We start from the raw sequence: 18,947 nt of genomic DNA on the forward strand, positions 1-18,947 counted from the left end.
CCCCTCCCGACGTCTATCGTGTAACCCATAGAGAATAAAGAAAATCGTAACTCTTTCGAAAGCGCTCTGATAATAAGCAGAGAGTTTCGGTTGGAATTAAGGATAATCGTTCAGCCATGTCTATCAAGTTATCGTGGCAATGACAAATGGTAGCTGGAAAACGTCAAATGCTAAGAGATTGATAGTTTTCGAAGGCTCATAAATGGACGTTATGTTCGCACAGATCGGCTCAAGGATCGCTCTGGGACAGGAGCAGGTGTGGGTGAATACGACCGACCATTGGTCCCTAGGTCAAATTCGTGCTCCTGTAGGACGACCGAGTACTTGGGATCACGAACGAACTTGGGAACAGAGTCCTATCAAAAATTAGTCATAATTTCACATGTAACAAAGAAGTAAAACTTACACTTGACATCAACTTAAAGACGGAAGTCTGAGCCAATTCAAACAAGTTGACGACTTCCTGAAGGCTCTTGAGCATAGACTCATCATCTCCAACGGCCTTGGTCATGCGGCTGGCAAGGCTGTTTCTAAGACCGTGCTCAATGTTCAATTCACAAGGCGAGCCAGGCGCCAAGAAAGCATTGTAAAGACCGTAGGCTGCAGCAAGGGTCTCTCGAACGGTTTCGATCTTGTTCAATGCACCGGATTTTTCCAATCGGTGGTAGTGCGATGTAAACTCGGAAACATCAAGGTAAAAAGACAAGTTCTCCTCGCACAAGGAATAGCGTAGGAACTCCCGGAAGAGCAAGCGCAGTGCCGGATCGTGCAAAATGTGGTTGAGACGAGCATTGTTGGAATCGCGTGCACCTCGGCCGTCGTATTGCGAGACGTTGCTCTTATCACGGGCAATCCATCCACATACACGTTGTCCATGCTCAGTCACTGTGTAAATAGCATGTTTGGTAGGCTGGAAATCAACAGCGGTAGGTTCTTGCGCAGCGTAAGGTCGATCTTCTTGAACGGAGGTGATGAGACCATGTTTGATGAACAGAGCAGCGATCAAGCAGGTTTCGCGACGGTCGTTGGTAGTCGAACAATCCATGAGCCAGTCAACTGCTGCTTTTCCGGTGAAAGTATTCGCAAAGAACTTGTCGCCAATTTTCCTCTCTTTCGCCATCTTGACACCCACGAGACCATTAGAGTAATCGCTTAGCGAGTCGGAGTCGGAGCTGGATGTGGAGGTTTTGATATTAGGGCCGTCTTGCCCGGCAAAGCGACGGAAAATAACCTCAATGGTTGCTCGATCTGTGGAGAGCTTGTCGGTTTCAGTATCACGTTCCAAATTGACCAGCTGCATAGTGTTTCGTGGAGACTCCAGGACTTCCATAACATGTCGGGCAGTGATACCATTTCGTTGGCAGAAACGTTGGAGAATGTTGATTCCCTTGGGAGTTAATTGATAAAGACCTCCTTTCATGGGGAAAAATGGGTTGCCTCTGCCATCAACCGGTTCAACGAAGCGTGCGTCAGCAAAACGTTGACATACAGATCGAGCCATCTCTTTTGCCATGGAGAAAGTGGTGGTAGTTGTCGTAGTGACGATGCGTGAAGGATCCTTGGGGTCTGGCATGCGGTTTGACTGAGAGAACTTCAGAGATCCCAAGTTGTTGATCGCTTCTTCGGATGTGAAAGTGTGCTCAAATCTAGTGAAGCGCACACGATGAGTATCCAGCTTCAAGCTCACCATCAAAGTAGCAAACAGATCATTGAAGTCCTGTAAGAATTAGCGCATTGTTCAGCTGTGATTCGTCTCCAAGACTCCGGCGTACCTTTGTAAAAGGACGGTCATCCTCCGTCATGCGGAGGAGCCTTGACGACGTTTGATGCATCTTGTTCGCTCGCGAGGACGCGGTATTATCCAGATTGAGAGGCTCTTGTGGTATCAGCCGCACTGTACCCCGGCGACTGAGACCTGACGAAGGGGCTTTAATAAGAGGCAGGGCTGGTAGCTCCTCGTTGCTTAACTCCCGATCCGCCGGAAGCGAAGCACCACCAACCTGAGAGTACTTGTGTGATTGCCTGGAGAGGCTACCGGTCGACGAACTAGTCCGTAAAGCAGGCGTGGAGATGGTGGCCAAAGAGGTGGTGAGGTTTGCGAACACGTTCGAAGTCTTTTCCAAAGCGAAGCCGGCAAGGGACCTGCGATTGCCTTTTGAGATGGAGCCGGTAGTGGAAGGGTATTTGGCGGCAGGTGGCGGAACGGCGGACGAGGGGKCTGCGGTGGTGTCAGGTGGGTGCGCAGCGGTGGTAGCGGTGTATGGTAGAGTGGTGAGTAGATCTGATGGAAGCGAATTACCAGCAGATATATCAGTCATTGAACCCAGGTCAGGAGGACTTGGGGGGTGGAGGGGGGGAATATATTAGAGTAATAAGTGTGTGGTGAAGATCGACGAAGGTTTTAAGAAAGAGGCAAGAAGAAAATCAGGTACAGGGGTGGGATGGGATATAGTGGAGGAAAAGTAAGAGTAAGGAGGAAAGAGGAAAAAGATATTGCGATGAGGCAATCGGGAAGGCAGGCGGGCAGGTAACGTAATTTTAGTATTTACTCGGAACAGCGGCGAATTCAGGTAAGTTAGGTACGCAGGATGTAGATTGGTAATAAAAGCGTGTTGCTATTGAGTAATAGAGTCACAGATGGAAAATGTTACAATCGAAATGGATGAAGACTCCTCAGCGGGTACCACCCAGTCGACGACTTGTTGTATGCTGTGCGTATGTATACGAGAACGTGTATTTACGTTGACTCGTTGGCTGTGGTACCACGGAGGAGTATTCCGTAAATACCGTATGTAACGATGTATGTGACGGTGGAGACAGGTTCCCTTGTGAGGGGCTCAGAAAAGCGGGCCTACCATGCTACATATTAACTTAATTGAGTTTAGCGTGTACGACAATCTACATATGTCGTAAGTTTTGCATAAAAGCAAGGCAGGGTTATTCTTTGCTTTTTCAGCACGCGATGTAATCCCCGTACCAGAATGGCTGACTATGTAGGTACCCAGCCACGACACAAACTGAGTCATGCCAACATAGAACAACTGGAAAATAGGGGAAACCATCAAAGCACAGACTTCCAGTTTTGAGCAATTGGTGGGTCAGTGGCAGTTGATGATAAATCTTTGACTATTGGCATGGAGGGATTCTTATCCGCAAAGTACGACTCCAGCTTCCACTTATTCCTCAGAGAATAAGAGGACATTCCGCTTTGGGAGGAATTGGTAATGAAAACGTGGGTACGGGAATAAATGGTATTGTATGATCGATACGGTATCTTAGGTACGTGTGTTAGAGTTTTAGTGCCGGACACCAAAAAAACAACGTGGGACTAGGCTAGCCCCGATTGGGCAGCTCTGGGTCCGTGTGATGACCAATGACAAGCTGTGTATCGACCCAAAAAGCAGCCGCCTTATGAAGATCACTGGGGCGCATCGGCAGGCATGCAAGAATCAAGCAATCAGGCGTAAGTAATGTATTAGACTTGAACTGCCGTAAGTACAATGTTCAATACGACTGTGCACATCCTGTATCTATGATTCACTTGCAAGCGATATTACTCTATCTTGTGCCTAGTCTGGCATGTACGAAGTTTAAGTCGAGCTTGACTAGTACGAGTTTGATTTAGATGTATCATATCGACTGACAGCTATCGACTCATCTGCGATCTGTCTATTCATCTGAATGACTCGAGAGAACAACATGTGCACGAGATACATCATCTACCGTTTGAGTGTTAGATGAAACTATTGTCTCGGAGAACTCTCTCGATAGTATTATTCACAAAATTGTAATTCCAACTGATCCGTCACAAACAAACCTTTCAAGCCGTTATTTACTTTAGGGCGCAAACTACCTGACCTCATTCCCGCGTTTGCTGACGACCCCAACAATGCGATAGTTACATGAACCTTTACGGAGGATATTCTTTCTATCGCCAAGAAAATGGTGTACGTACTCTTTATGCAGGTTAATGCGAGCGCCTATCTTAGAACGCCATGAAGACGATAGTCGATATTTCAAACCTGTCTGTCTTCTGATTGATGCCTACACATCAACGATTCTACTGGTAGACCGAACAGATGGGTAGAATGATCGACAAGGCTGCGTGCGGATGGAGACTTGTATTGGACGCATCATGGCGTCGACCTAGATCTTCGACACATGTCAAAAATAAGGATCGAGTCTTCGTTGGCCAGCTATATCAAATATTTTATATACTCCGTGCTTTTTCCGCATTCGTCAAGGTTGGTTCCGTTGGAAATGAGCTATTTGATACGTGCAACGTGTGTTCTTCACTTGCCACGCATCCTTCTAGATCCCGGAAATAAGAACGAAAATGAAGTTGTCTAAGTACCAAATATGTGGAATACCAAGCCCTTGAATCGAATTGAGTTTCACCCTTTTTTACATACATAGTTACTGCTCCATACCTCCTAACATCAAAGTTCAACTAAAGCACCACTAAGAAACCCATCTTGGCCCGCACGTGTTCTCGGCATGGGGAGATAGGGGGAAGCTAATTTCTTTCGAAACCCCGGTAGCCCCGCCAAGGTATTACATCCGTATTAGGGCTCTCGGGCTTTGTGATTTTTCGTTAGATTATCCACGGAAGCGATCGAGACGAAATAAATTGAATCTGTAAGTTACAATCTCGCCTAGTCTGGCCTGTACGACACGACGAATACGTACGCGAAAGATAAATACAAAGTGCATCCCGACCAAGGAGGTAAGGAGGAACCCACGACCACGTGGAAAATGGCATTCAGGCTGCTAGTGGCTTKTCAGCCACTAGATAGAAAAGAGAGTTGAGATGTTGGGAGAAAGTAAAATGTGGATTAGGTAAATTATTGCGATAAACAAATAAATTAGGTAAGACTAAGATATGGTTTTTTTTTTTTTKTTAGGAGAACAAAGCGTTGAATCTTAACAGCAACAAAAACAACAAAAAGGCGTGTAGATAGCTTCACATGCAGGTATTGCCGACTACCCGTACGGAATACGAATTGGGTAACCCAATACGAGGCTCGGAAGCGGGAGTGTCGTAGACTCCGTAACCTGACTCTATCTAGATAATTACTATGCGTGTAAGTATTAGGCACTCATTATTCATGCAGGCGCTTGCTTACAGCAACGATAGTGTGTGAAAGATCGTCGTCGTCACAAAGTGGCATGAGTCATCAAAAGGATTACACGAGGTGGGGGAATCGGCTACAAGGTTAGCCGCTCGCGCTCTTGGTCCTTGGGGTGCCTCAGGTGATTCGGAATCCTAACTCCTTGTAGACGAAATCCGATATTGTTCCGTAGAGACACATCGAGATTTGAGACGACATGAGGTAAGATTTTTTGTTTCAAAGTCATCGTGACTCGTACGCGACAAGGTAGGTACATACGGTTTTACCTCTGCGGGGGTTTAGTTACCAGGTTCATGCATCTGATTCATCAAGTCCCGCACGGGCCGTGCCAAAACCACGTTTCTTCTTTCTTTCTTTCACTTCAAGCCTTTGCAAGCCTTTGTTCTGCCTTTGTGTGAGGTAAGATCTCAGCTGGCGGTCAAAGCGAAATACTTCGGCCAAATTTTTGATTTTCTGTCAATCCAGAGCTGTCCTGCGATCTGGGAAAGAAGTTCCACTGCCTATCATATCCTTGTTCCACGTGGCGGAGTGTGGAGTATAGTTCTTATTTGCTATGAGCTTCAAGATTGACCGGTCAGAAAATTAATCTACATGAGGGGAGATGTATCGTTTGTCATGCCATGTGGTTGATGATCTCTACTGTTTGAGGGCTGAATAGTACAGAGTACTTATGATATACTTACCGGAAACGCCGGAAGGTGATATATGACTCTGCATGTGAGGAGAATGGCGGTGAAGTGATCGTCTATATTTTTTGTTGGTTATGATAACAGATTCGGCTTCTTGAGGCATCCTTCAGTCTCATATCGAAGACTCCACCGGTATAGACAGTGGACTGAATAGTGAGCGATGTCTGTCATGGTGGATAATGTATCCAATCAGTCGTAAACTTCTACGTACCAATCATCATGAAGTAAACCACGGCAAGATGCCGATGGAGAATATTTTATCCCGGCTATCTGACACCTCGGTCTTACGGACGTATCATTCAGCCAAGCATGTTGAATTTTGATTCGAGAAATCGACTCCATTGAGAGCATGAAAGAAAGCCACGAGGACCCAACATCTCGGGTTGGCAATCTAGCTAGTCCAAACCTAATTCTAGTACCCAACAACAATCAATCACTTCAACCGCCAAACGAGGTCTACGATGATCATCATCCTTGGTAGGAATATCATCATCTTCTGAAACCAATAACATTTGAAACGAGCTTTTCCCTATGGAGGCGTCACGCAACAAGCAGGTGATTCGCAGACTGCTGATAACGGTTCCTCATATCAGTTTCCTGAAATGGATTAACCTCCGCTTTGGGTTTACGCCAAGACTTTGCGTAGGTCACGGGAACGGCCATGCCGCTTCTAGTCTCTTTGCGGATTAGTGTATATGACTGGCGTGGAGTAACTGTATTGTACTAACAGTCCACGTTTTGTATGGGGTAGTACTCATGGTCGTTACACTGTACACAGTATGTATGATGGTATGGTACTCTGTCCAGATTACAGAGCCACTCCATCCACTGGTTCCGCATCAGTGCACTTTGTATATGACACCAACACTTTTTTTCGGACGGACACCTCAAACACTAGCCTGCTATCGGCAGAACTTTCCGTTGGCCACGTGGAAGACAGGACGACTCAGCCAACCGCCAGTCAGCCCCTTGAGTCGATGACAGGTATCAGTAGTCAGTGAGCCAACCAACAATTATGACCGCGCTTGGCCCTCGAGCGCCTGGTTGGCCTGTATGAAGGCCCGGCCCTCCATTCCCTCCAGAGATGAAGCCTTCCAAAATGTGGAAGGCGCTCAGACTCAGATGTTCCTGGTTGGGACCATTCTGCTCCTCGTATGGGGTTGTCAAGACACGAACACGATAATTTGGGCTCAGTTGTGGATATTGACTTTTCGGCAAGGCCGTTCAACTCGTTCTCCGAGGATGTTGCTCTCAACAGTGTCAAACTATATGCAGGAAAAAATTCTTGTCAATCCTGTTATGTAAACAAACTTCGGAATAAAAGGTCAGTAGTCCGAGTCTCGCCTAACGTACTAAAGAATTGCTTATTCAATTCACAGCTATGCCCACCGTCGCGCCTTCGGCAATTCCTACGTCGTTGACAAGGTATATCCCTGCTCAGCCCTATTTCAAAATGGACTGAGTTGACACATTTCTCCCCAACGGGGTGGAGACCCCCAAACCTGTCATATCATGCGGGCAGACCGTTCTTTCTGCGTCAAAAGGCCCGAATTTCCGAGTACATATACTTACTACATAGTACGAATTAGGGCTATATCAGTAGCATCCTTTGTATATCAAAAGGATTCTAGAAAAGACGATCTCAATTTCGAGACTTACGCGAGAAAATTCTGCTGCTGAATCTGAAACAGCTCTCGGAAAGGTCCACTGAGTAGTCGTTGACGGCTGATATCCACTAGTTACGGAAGGAGCCTTGGAAGGATTTGTTAGGTTTGTTACTATGGAGTATATTTAAACCCTATATTTGGGCTCAACTATGGGCCAGCTTTCCGTAGTTGGTGTTTGAAGCCGTAGCGGTGTCGTTGTATCTGCGTACGTAGGTAGTCATGCCACCAGGATTCTTAGCGTTTCGCGTCGTACCTGGTCTGTATAATGCTTGTGAGTCCAAAGACATTGCATGATTGTCTCGCATCGCGATACCTAGGCACAGATAACAGTATCCTCGACAAACTCGCTTGCGCCATCCACCACAAAAATCATTGCTTCAGGCGTTGGAGGCGTTCAGCCGCGTAGCCGAGTCGTAAACCAATTACGTGCTCTCATACATAGTAAACCCAAAAATTGTACGTACATTATGGAGAATAAAGATAAGTCTTATGATAGCTACAACTCTAATATATTATCATCGTATCAGTGCCACGCGAGTTTTGTATGTATGACCCGCTTGTATGTAAGTGTAAAGAAAACTTAGCTCTAATGGCAACACGTGGAGCACCTCTTTGCGGAAAAGCGTCAACTGGTGCAAGTGGACGGTGGACTCAGTGGGTACACGTATGACGGATACAGTACAGGATGATACATACGGTGATCTGTAACTTACACCACGACGTAGTATGTACCATCGATCAATGCGGCAACATATTTAAATTACGTGCCCTACGTAGTACGCCAGTACCTCCCCGTACACTGTTCATTCTGATACGACCCTGCAGATGTCAAAAATGCTTGGACTGCTCAGAACCCTGTCTGTTCTCTGAAGTGTGACTGGCCTCCTCTTCTTCTGTCTACCCCTGCATAATCGGAGTGGCAAATTGACTTTATTTCGAATCGATTTCGCGCTTACATTAGCTATGCCAAAAAAAAAATACAAACAATCAGAAACAAGAACAGTTTCTAGAACCTCTGCAGAATTGGAAAAGACGAGACGTATCATATTTTTGACACAACATATTCGCAGTCCGTAGTAGTCTGCAGTGTAATACGAAAACGTTGTATGTAGTACAAGTACCCTGAGCGTATTGATACTAGCTCATAGCAGCCCGAAATAACACCTTAGTTCTTCCTAATTTTGAGTTGACGCCGAGAATGATCCTCGATGGCCACGCGAGTGGCAAATTCATGTGTTGTAAGGGTAATCGATTATTACATGTTCGTTCGCCCTGTGGATCAAAAGCAAAAAAGAAAAAAAGTTATAAGAAAAATTTGTTTAAATTTAGTTTTTTAAAAATTTAAGCCAAATTTTGTGGCAGTTCTCGAATAGTCCTCAGCTACCCTAGCCTTTCAGGTCAGATGGTCTTTCGTACCGAACATTGAATATAACATAAACTGAAGAATAATATACGTAGTCGGCTCTTACCAAACTCTATTACTGCCGCGATGGGCTCGCTCCACTTAGCTCCCCTTTTCTCGCGCGGTTGCAAACGGAAAAGAATTGAACATATTTCCGTTTTGGGAAAGCACTTACTTTTCTTTTCTGCTGGCCATTTAGAAGCTAGTAGGAGTTTTGTAAGCAGGACCTTTCGTGAATAAGTAAACGACGCCCGAATCTCCACCGAAGCCGTTGAAGTGTGAAACTTGACTACCGAGTACCGACTACGTACGTAGTCTCCGTTGTTACTCCGGAGATCCCCCTTGATGCAGACTGAATATCTACTAGGTCTTATCCGCCTTATCTTCAGGATTTCTTAGATACGTATGTACGTAAGACGGATAGGGCGAAGTTAAACGTACCCACGGAATCGAAAAACTCAAGTCTTCGTTTCAGACATTCTTTTCCAAGGGCCACAGTTAATAATCATGAGTAATCATCAGGTAACTGTGGCGGTGTATTGCTCAGCAATCTGCTGATCTCTTGAAATCGATCGTACCGTACGTATCTCGGAACATCTATGACGACACGGATTCAAAGACTTGATCAGCATTAGTCCTCTTAAGGAAGTCGATGAGTGTTTCATGATTCGGACTAAAATGTGGTTAACCGCCCATTGCCTATTTGCGGCTGCCCATCAGTACGGAGGACCTCGGCCGGTTCTTTGAAGGACGGATTCGTACGGAATACGCGATAACTCGATATTGATAGAAAACCAATCCAGGGCGTATTGATGCACTCGGCTCAATGGCCGAATACGTAACTTACTGATAGCGCGCACATAATCTGTGGCTTGAACTGGGTTGAGTTAGTCAAATACTTTAGATTCTTTAGTTTGTTCTCCTAGCTCACAAATTAGTCAACCTCGAACTGCTCTGTCAAACAACAGATGATCCTGCTGCGAGCTTAGTCCCGTATATAAAGTTTCAATTAAAGCTTGCCGCTTGGCGCTTGAAGGGGAAAAGCCGCTAACGGGATTCGGGAAATACTCACTTTCTCTTTTCAAATTTCCAGTCTTACTGAGAAATGCTGCCTAATCCTTCTTCGTGATGGATTTCGTCTAGAGGAATTAGCGGATTAAATGACATCATTTATGATTGGCCAAAAAGATCGAAGGATCTCACGTGGTGGATCGTAGAATAGTGTGAATATCCATCCCTTGATGGAGTTGATGTTATACCTGAATGCTCTCAGAACAACAATCAATGGACCTATCCACAGGTCATACCGCATACCTAGGAAACCATATTGCGAAATGTCGTTGAGCTAGATATCAACCAATGGATAGCTTCCAGTACGTCCCTCCGCAAATCGACAAATTAGTCTAACGATCATGCATGCATGGAGACTCTAGTTCATGGCGCACCGCTAATCAGAACGAATACACCGAATAATCGACATTTCTTAACTTTTTAAGCTTTGTGAAGAAATATCGGTGAAACTTAGCCGGTTGACAAATCTGCAAATAACAGGGAAGCAGATGCAACTTTATCTTGAACGGTGTAGTACTAGATCTAGCTAGGCTCTGGATTCTGCGTTTACGTATATATGTATGTAGTCTGACTGTCTGCGCGTTCAAACTCCGTGGGTTGTGCGGCATTACCATTCTCCGAATTTAGACTGTAGTCAGTTGATCATCGTTAGTGAATCCTACACCGTTGATGAATTTACAAGCAAATTAATTGCGGAGTAGGGTAGTGCTCAAAACTTGGTGGTACGGGATGCTTGCCCGCAAGCCCTAATTTAACCTCTTGATAGTCCCAATTCTCCCTGTATCAAAGGCACTTGGCCATCGAGTCTTACGATCGAGTCATGAGACAAATTAGGATTAGATGAATTTTAATAAATGATACATCGTTACTACGTAACATTAGTACATACATACGTAGTACTGGTAGTAAGATGTACTAATATACTTCCCAATCGAGCTGGGACAAAACCCTGTCGATCATCCGCTCGACCCACGATGCCCAAATATTCAGGCTCCATGTCGTGCATGGATCGTTGATGCTCTACTGTTTGGAGAGACTCCGTGACAAATTATTCAGATACTGTAATTGATAGTCATAGCATAATTGGGGATGATATTGACATGCCTACGATTGTGGAGAGCAGCAGAGGATACGTACTGGCCAGGTCTGTAATGGCTTTTACCGAAATAGGAAGGTAAAATGCAACGAGATGTTGACATTCTTCACGGTGTTTCAGGAGGACGGGAACTTTGTCAAAACATGTGTCAACAATCATGTATTCACATCTGAAAAAATCATGAGCCTCTCTCGTAGCTATTGTAAATTTCCACCCTCTCAGACTGCCTCCCGTTCCGTCTTCCCGAACTGCCGCTCAATCCCTGCTGGACGTTGCATGACCTACACAGCTCTGCCACATGATATCTGCACGCCAAGACCTCCATTTACCCTAACCAAGAACCCTGCCAAACAGCAGTGCTTGCACACGCTCTCAAGTGGTCTTTTTGAAGGGATTGGTCACATAGCAATGTGGCCATCACATTGCGGAACAGCAGTACACATGACTGATGGGCGAGGCCTTGCTATCACGATGCTTCAACCCCTATCTACTGTGCCGCAAATAGTTAGGGAACATCCAAGGTCCCCATCACGTCTTGTATATACAACATACAAACCCTGAAACGGTTGTATACATCCATCAATGCTGGTCTCTGCTAGTCCGATACTTAAAATGCGCCAAAGGGGGTATACCTTCATGGGTCCATGTTAAACCGTTAAGATTATTAGTAGCACGAATGTTAGGGTATGCATATACGGAGGCACGTATATGCATGCAAGGCAGCGATTGTGCCGTGTTAACCTGGAAATTTACCATTCTTCGATTTTACAGTTACATATATGTATACATATGTAAATATGTACCTAGGTATCTGTATGGTATCTGTTTGATCGGTACCTGTATATTCTCAAAATGGAATTCGTATATCGATATTATACTGGTGTTATGACATGAGTCATAGATATATTGTCAAATATATCCTAGTAAAATTGGAGGTCTAGATTCCGAATGACTCGCTCAATAATGATCAGCAACCTCGGACTGGGGATATGACCTTAGTTCAAATGTTGTAGGAGCACTAACCCTAACTGATGAATTTGACAGGCCCGTAATCAACCACATCAGCAGTGCAATTCCCTCTTCTGTCCCGATTTCGATAATTGGACTTAATACTTCGTCGAATGTCTCTTCCTCATTTCCAGCTGGTGTCAATGTTCCGGAACTATCGGCGTTACGCACGTACGTAAAACAGAGGCATGGAGCCGGTAACACGGCTTACCCAAAGACGTATGTAGCACAGCACATCCTCCAGAAACCTGCTGGGTCTGTCAGAATTTGACCGAGTGTTCGGGGCTTTTTGCGGTCTAGAACATAGCTTGGAATTGAAGCTGTTTCTTCTTCGGTGTTTCCTTGATGACTACACATGTGCGGTATGTTGTGAGACGTTGTTTTGTTGTTGTACAGATTGATGGTAATATAAAATGATCTATGGGTCTGAAAATACTGTTATGGACGGCTCAAATACCTTGAACAGACATGAAATGCCTGCAAGGTTTCGATTGAGGTCGATATAGCAAACGAAACCTGTTTTGTGCATCCCTATCCACATATGTGCCCAAGTTGACCAGTGGCAAAACCTCTGATGTGAGACGACTTGCGATACTTTGCCCAATGTGTCGAACATATAACTGATAGATCCATCGAGAAGAAAAGAGCACATCTTTCTAAAAAGGGAGAATGTAGATCATCTCTCCTGCCACGAGTACTGGGGGAATATGGCCGATGTGATGTACTTGACAACTTTCTGGCCGCGCGTATGTACGACATGTATCACATAATCTGTGCAATCGCATACGATACGTACATACGTAGTTGGCACATGTCATGCATGTATCCTGCATACATAGGCATGATATGCACGCGTGTATTGATAGGAGGACAAGGATCCGAGGAGTCCTGCATGTAGTATGTACAAGACAGGATTCGGCAGAGAGAGACGTTGATCTCGCGTGGGTATCCGTTATGCCCCGTGCGCGTGGAACAAGTCGTCGTACGAAGCTGCATGCACTCTGGTCCTAAAGGGCAGACAGGTTCGAAATTGGACTGATGTGAGATTGGGCAATGGCCTGTTCCGGAAAGAATTTCGTGAGTTCGAGGGGAGTGGTTTTTCGGTGTAAATGATGGATTTGATATACATGATACAAGCAAGACGCACGTAGGTACCAGTATGTTTTAGGGATTCGGATAGGACATGAAATTTGATGGTAGGGTTAGATCAAGGTCATGCTATATACACAACGAACGATGCAGACGAAGTGTTTGGCTAGTAAGTTCCGTACGTATATCATACATTTCATATAAACACATATACATGTTCAGGCGCGCCACCATTTGCCCAACGAGCCACCACCGCCAACCATATCAGCAACCTCCTCAAAACTAATCTCGACTCTAAACATCGTTCCGTCGGTCGTCCCATTGCCCGATCCAAGGGACACAACTAGCCCCCAATTAACAAGCTTCTCCCAGGCTTCGCGTGAAACATCACGTCCCCAGACCCGACCACCCGTAGCAGCAGCTCCTTGAGCAGCTGCAGTAGCTTTGGCCGAAGTCAAAAGACGGACGTATTCCGCGTAGGCAGCTGGGAACGAGAGGGCGAGGGATTGGGAAGTGGCTACGTCCGTGCCCGGATCGTAGAGAGCTGTTAGACGTGTGGCTGCCAGCAGAAGTGATAGAGGTAGTGATGTTGCACTTGTAGAGCCTGTCAGGGATGATGGGAATGGAAGAGGGCCCGGGTCTGGGCATGTCAGAGATTGGCTCSTGAAGCTCTCCGATGTTGGAATTTCGAGATCACTTTCTACGTCGGACGCGCTATGGTAGAGATTTGATATCGGGAGTAGGGCACTAGAATAGAACTCCTTGACGGATTTTGTTTGGTGGTATATCCGTTGCAAATGGGACTCAAAATCTTTGTCCTCCCAGAGACCCTACAATTTCTTATTAGCTTCAATCACACTGCTATCGAATAAAGTGCTTCTCACCTTCAAGTACACTTTCCAAGCATCTAAAAGTTGCGGAAGTTTGGCCGGCATCCTACCACCAAAATCATTGTCCTCAATCTCTGAAGCCTCTACGGTCAAAGTAGAAAGACAGGCCTCCGAGAATGCCTCAAATGACTTTGCTAGTGGTAGATAGACGTAGCGATGACTGAAGCGGCTTTTGACACGTTTCTCAAGCGTTTCGGTGACGTCCACTTTGGTAGTCAGTCCCAGGACGGCCAGTGGTGCCTTGCGCGCTTGCGCAATATCAAACAGGTTGTATAGTAGTGTCTGTCGAGGATGTGTCGCAAAAAGGTCGAATTCATCAAGGATGATGACAACTGACTTTGCCGTTGTGATACCATTAGAGTTGTCCGAGCTATTTTGGAGCTCTTCCGGATGCGACAACAGCGCCAACAATGTAGCCATGGTATCGGCATAGCTATTAACCTTGGAAGTTTCATCTTCCGTATCCGTTTCACGACCAAGTTGTCTCCAAATCTCTCGTAGCGCGAGACGGTCATCAGTATGGAAGAACCCGTTTAGGCGAACGACGTGGAAATCATCTTTGTGTTTCTTCATCAGCGAAGAGATGATCGATTCTACCATTGTGGTCTTTCCACTTCCCCGTGAGCCCATCAGTAGCATCGAGTTTCCTTCTCCTGCTGTGACAGTCTGTTCTACTAGCTGATAGACTTTTTGATATTCTGCATCCAAACCCTTCAAAGGTGTCAACCGTTTCCTGTTCAGTTTCTCAAGGACGAACTTGCTCCCAGCGTTGATTTCGTGCCGAAACTCGGCTTCACAAAGTTTTTTGAACGTCTCCGCATATTCAGGTAGCGGGTTCGATTGAATTGTGTTTTCATGAGCATCAACATCCTGTATCAAGTCTTCCTGTAGCTGCGCAGCTACCGGATCGTAGCTATCATCCATTCCTCCATTCATCATCTCTAGTTCTGCATCTGGGTCTTCATCAGATTTCGACTCATCAGACTCATTCTGGCTTTCCTTCTTCGCAGGCCTTCTTGTCGACTTTCTTCGTGCCATTGGAACATCCACATCCGGCGAACGACTCTTAGACTCGCTGGCATCGACTTGACCGTGCTTTAGGGCCACACGTATCCCGTTCGCTGTTATTGCCTTCTTCGAAGGAGTCGCTGTAGACAATCGCGACCGACGCGGGGTCTCAGTCTTTTGTATCTCATCCTCGTATCTCACAGGGGCCTTCCGTTGTCGACCACTCGCTCGAACACTTCTCGATGGGGTTTCGTTGTCTTCGGCGTCAGTTAATTTGTTTGCGGTGGATTTTCGCCGGGACGATTTGGACGGTGTCGCTGCTAGAGCTGCATCGACCTCTGGATCATCGATATCCATTGCTGTGAGTTCATCTTCGCCGTGGTGTGCACTTGGAGGCGTTTCGGGGATTTCGATGTCGCCGTCTTGATCTATTACATCGGATACCCTCCTTCGTTTTGCTGAGCGAGACTCGACCATGATGTTCCGAACGGGATCTGGCAGTATTTTTCAATCTTTGATCATACTTTATTTATATCGTCTTGATCCTTAGCCAGTGAACGCTTTTGCAAGGCGTTTGCAATTGAATTCGGTTCGGAGTTGAAAATGCAAGGAGCGTAGACGTTTTCGTCTCGTCGATATCTCGCAATTAGGGGTATTGTGTTGTTTTTCAATTCAAAAAATCGCTCAACAGATCAAGTCTCAATATATAACGGGTTGTCACAAGGGTAATCAAGTACGTTGCTAATTGTAGCATAGATGAAGTTCAAGGTCAGGAACGGATATATCAAAACGCGCGACACGCCGCAAATACAGACACATGATTGGCTGACAGGGAAGGAGGTCTCCATTCATCATCATCCATTTCTCGACCAGCCTGAGTACATGTCGCAAGTCATGTCAATGCGATACTCATACGCAATCGCATTTTCTGCTTATCAAATCTGTCTTTGGTATTTAAATTATCCGGACTCGCTCATGAGGCTAGCGATATACTGAGCAGCTTAGCTGAATGCCTCGGCGACTGACATTGTAATCATTGTAGTTTAGACCGAGGTAATTTAATCGCTTGCGCTGCCGCAATCTCAACTCAGCCTCATTAGTGTATGGTGTACTCTATCAGCTGTGTGCTTGTTTATGAATATTGACATAAACGGATCGCCTACGTCCCAATTTAAAACTGCTGATATAATTGTGCGTCTGACGGCCTTGCAATATATCTGAAAATGGGGGTTGATAACGATGCCTCCTCTCATGACTTCGAAGCGGGCATCAGAGATATGCTCCAACATATAATAACCAGAGATCCAAATGACGAGGTACGCAACCTACCTCTGTGCCTCACATGTCTTTACTCTAATCAATGCATTCAGTGCTAACTCTTCTCTAGAGATGGATGATAGACCAAACTGCCAAAGTGCGCCTCGAGTCCGCAAACCCAGGTCCCCCAGCACGCGCTATATTCCGAATGCTCGTTACACCCTCCATGACCAACGCATTGAACAATCTGCACGGCGGATGCGCAGCAACCATAATCGATATCTTGACTTCAATACCCGTCATGGCCGTGGGGACGCCCGGTGTGTTTCAATATGGAGGTGTGAGTCGGAATCTGAATGTTACGTATTTGCGACCAGTGCCGGTGCATTCTGAGATCAGGGTTGTGTGTGAAGTTACGCAGATCGGGAAGAGGTTGGCGCTATTGAGGGCTGAGATCAGGAGGGTGGAAGATGATGCACTTTGTGTGCTGAGTGAGCATCAGAAGGCTAATACGGATCCGCCGGCTGGTTCGAAATTATAAATCATTATAGATTACACTAAAAGGTCAGATTTAACATTGGATAATAACTAAGATCTAGGCCAAGTATAATTAAGGGTGATCAAGATAGACGAAACGAACACATCATATGCTACAAGAATGATTTTATTACCAATTTTGTCCCTTGTAGTATCATGAAGCTGCCAGATCACGTGTATTCGACTTGTTTGATATCATGTTTCTTCACTAACGCCGGAGCTCTGAGTCAAAAAAGCAATCTATTCTTCAGCGACGAGATTCTGGCCCTCGCGGAGACCCTCAACGACAAGCTCATGGCCTTCCGCACGCTCGTAGATATCGCGGACGTCGTCTGCACATCTGTTAGCTACCAGGGCTTGTTATACTGTTGTAATAATGCTTACCGGTCGTGGTCTCGAAGTGTGAAGTAGCATCGTAGCTCTTGGAAATGAAAACATTGTCCTTCTTGCCATCATCAAGAGGCTCGTACAGAGGAATAGGGGGTCCCATGAACCTCTCCTCAATTTGACCGAGTCTCTGGAAACCGGGCTCAAGCTCCACATGGTGGTTGGCTTCGCTTTCAGCAATGGTTGAAACAATCGCAACATAGTAGCCCTTGGGGCAGACGTTGTGTGCGGAGGAGACCATGGCGATATAGATATCTGGTCACGTTAGATCATACTAGTCGGATTATGCCCAAGTAAACTTACCGTGCTTGCGTCCAACCTGGGACTGAGGAATGATGAGCTGAAGGGAATCACTGCCGTCGGTCTTGTCGATGGGGTGCTTAAGGATACAGATAGCTCTAATGACATATCCAGTAATCTTAACCTTGTTAGGGAAGTAAGAAGGATCGGCAATGATCTTGGTTGTCTTTGTGGTGAACTTCATGCCCTCGCCAGCTTCATCACGTTCCTTCATGGTTGCTTTGATACCAGACACTTTTCCATTCTCGTCATACAAAACTTCGTCGACTTTGGTGTTGAGCATATAAGTACCGCCGTAAATAGCAGATAGACGTGCAAAACCTTGGGGCAACTCTCCAAGACCATATAGAGGATAGATATAAGGCGATTTTCCGTAGCGAGCCATCGAGTTGACGTACAAGCGGATACGGTTGATACTCTCAATCACTCTTCCCTTGGCGTTGATATATTCGTCTGATGGGTATAGAGCCATAGAATGACCGACAAAGTCGCGGGTTGAGGGCTCCAGGCCAAACTTATCATAAACATCCTTCATGGTGACGGCGGACAGATTGAGACCTGGGGTGACGTTAGCAAGTGAACATCCAAGCGCGGGAAATATGTGTATTACCCAGGTGAGTACTGGGATTATCCTCCTTGAACTCGCCAACCCACTCCAAAAACTTCTTGGCGCGCCTCTTCTCAAACAGACCCATAAGAGACGAACGGAGAGCTTCACCAGCGTCCGAAGGGACCTTGGCAACGGTGGCTTTGGGGCCCTCTCCCTGCTGCACGTAGCTTCCAGCAATTTGTCTAAACTCAAGGTATCTTGTGACGTCGGTGGAAACCAAAATGTTTGTCAATTCACCGTTGGACATGAGCAGCTTGGGGATCAAGTCCACGTTCCAGTCGTTCACGCGGCCATATTTCTTCCATGGCTCCTCGCCGTCGCGAACATTTCCGTATGTTTTGAACAGCTGCAACGGTTAGAGGATGATGAAAAGGTCAGAACCGATGGTAGTTACCGTTTCGATGTTGACAGAGGCAGCTTCGCTATAGCAGTGTTAGCAATCTATGGAGATGTGGTGACGTGAGTATGAATGAGGGGGTCTTTCGTCTTACCCTCCATAGTGATCATTGCGATCAATGTGAAGCACTTTCTTGCCCTTGACACTCAGGACACTTTGATTGTGAGTCACCAGTCATTAGTTTCTGCAAGATTTCAATGGCTTACCCAGACAGAACACATTCGGTCAGGCCTGGGAGCAGTTAGTACAAGGATCTCGCTGCGGGGTAGAGCTTCATCATCATACCGGTGCCTAGCACAACGACATCGTATTCGGGGGCAATCTCATCCATGGTGGTGATCAAACTGCGAGGACTAAAAACAAGAACAAAAACACAGATACTACTGTGTGTAAATAGAGGGTATTCG

General features: G+C 45.9%; 4 protein-coding genes across 4 annotated transcripts; 1 reads left to right on the forward strand and 3 right to left on the reverse strand.

The window, feature by feature from the left end:
• Window positions 1-209: 209 nt before the first annotated feature.
• On the reverse strand, window positions 210-2,318 carry BHQ10_006130 (uncharacterized protein; the record flags this gene model as incomplete). Its single annotated transcript, XM_040878683.1, has 3 exons — window positions 210-356; window positions 407-1,717; window positions 1,773-2,318. The coding sequence occupies 3 exons, from the start codon at window positions 2,316-2,318 to the stop codon at window positions 210-212; spliced, it is 2,004 nt and encodes a 667-aa protein (XP_040734634.1).
• An 11,054-nt stretch (window positions 2,319-13,372) lies between these two features.
• On the reverse strand, window positions 13,373-15,529 carry BHQ10_006131 (uncharacterized protein; the record flags this gene model as incomplete). Its single annotated transcript, XM_040878684.1, has 2 exons — window positions 13,373-13,984; window positions 14,039-15,529. The coding sequence occupies 2 exons, from the start codon at window positions 15,527-15,529 to the stop codon at window positions 13,373-13,375; spliced, it is 2,103 nt and encodes a 700-aa protein (XP_040734635.1).
• A 746-nt stretch (window positions 15,530-16,275) lies between these two features.
• On the forward strand, window positions 16,276-16,850 carry BHQ10_006132 (uncharacterized protein; the record flags this gene model as incomplete). The annotated part of the gene is made up of 2 exons (XM_040878685.1): window positions 16,276-16,368; window positions 16,440-16,850. The coding sequence occupies 2 exons, from the start codon at window positions 16,276-16,278 to the stop codon at window positions 16,848-16,850; spliced, it is 504 nt and encodes a 167-aa protein (XP_040734636.1).
• Window positions 16,851-17,086: 236 nt separating this feature from the next.
• On the reverse strand, window positions 17,087-18,871 carry BHQ10_006133 (uncharacterized protein; the record flags this gene model as incomplete). The annotated part of the gene is made up of 8 exons (XM_040878686.1): window positions 17,087-17,178; window positions 17,231-17,488; window positions 17,537-18,091; window positions 18,144-18,489; window positions 18,538-18,565; window positions 18,635-18,694; window positions 18,747-18,771; window positions 18,826-18,871. The coding sequence occupies 8 exons, from the start codon at window positions 18,869-18,871 to the stop codon at window positions 17,087-17,089; spliced, it is 1,410 nt and encodes a 469-aa protein (XP_040734637.1).
• Between the last annotated feature and the right edge of the window lie 76 nt (window positions 18,872-18,947).

Source organism: Talaromyces amestolkiae, assembly GCF_001896365.1.
Source record: "Talaromyces amestolkiae strain CIB chromosome Unknown scaffold11.1, whole genome shotgun sequence".
Lineage (NCBI taxonomy): Eukaryota > Fungi > Ascomycota > Eurotiomycetes > Eurotiales > Trichocomaceae > Talaromyces > Talaromyces amestolkiae.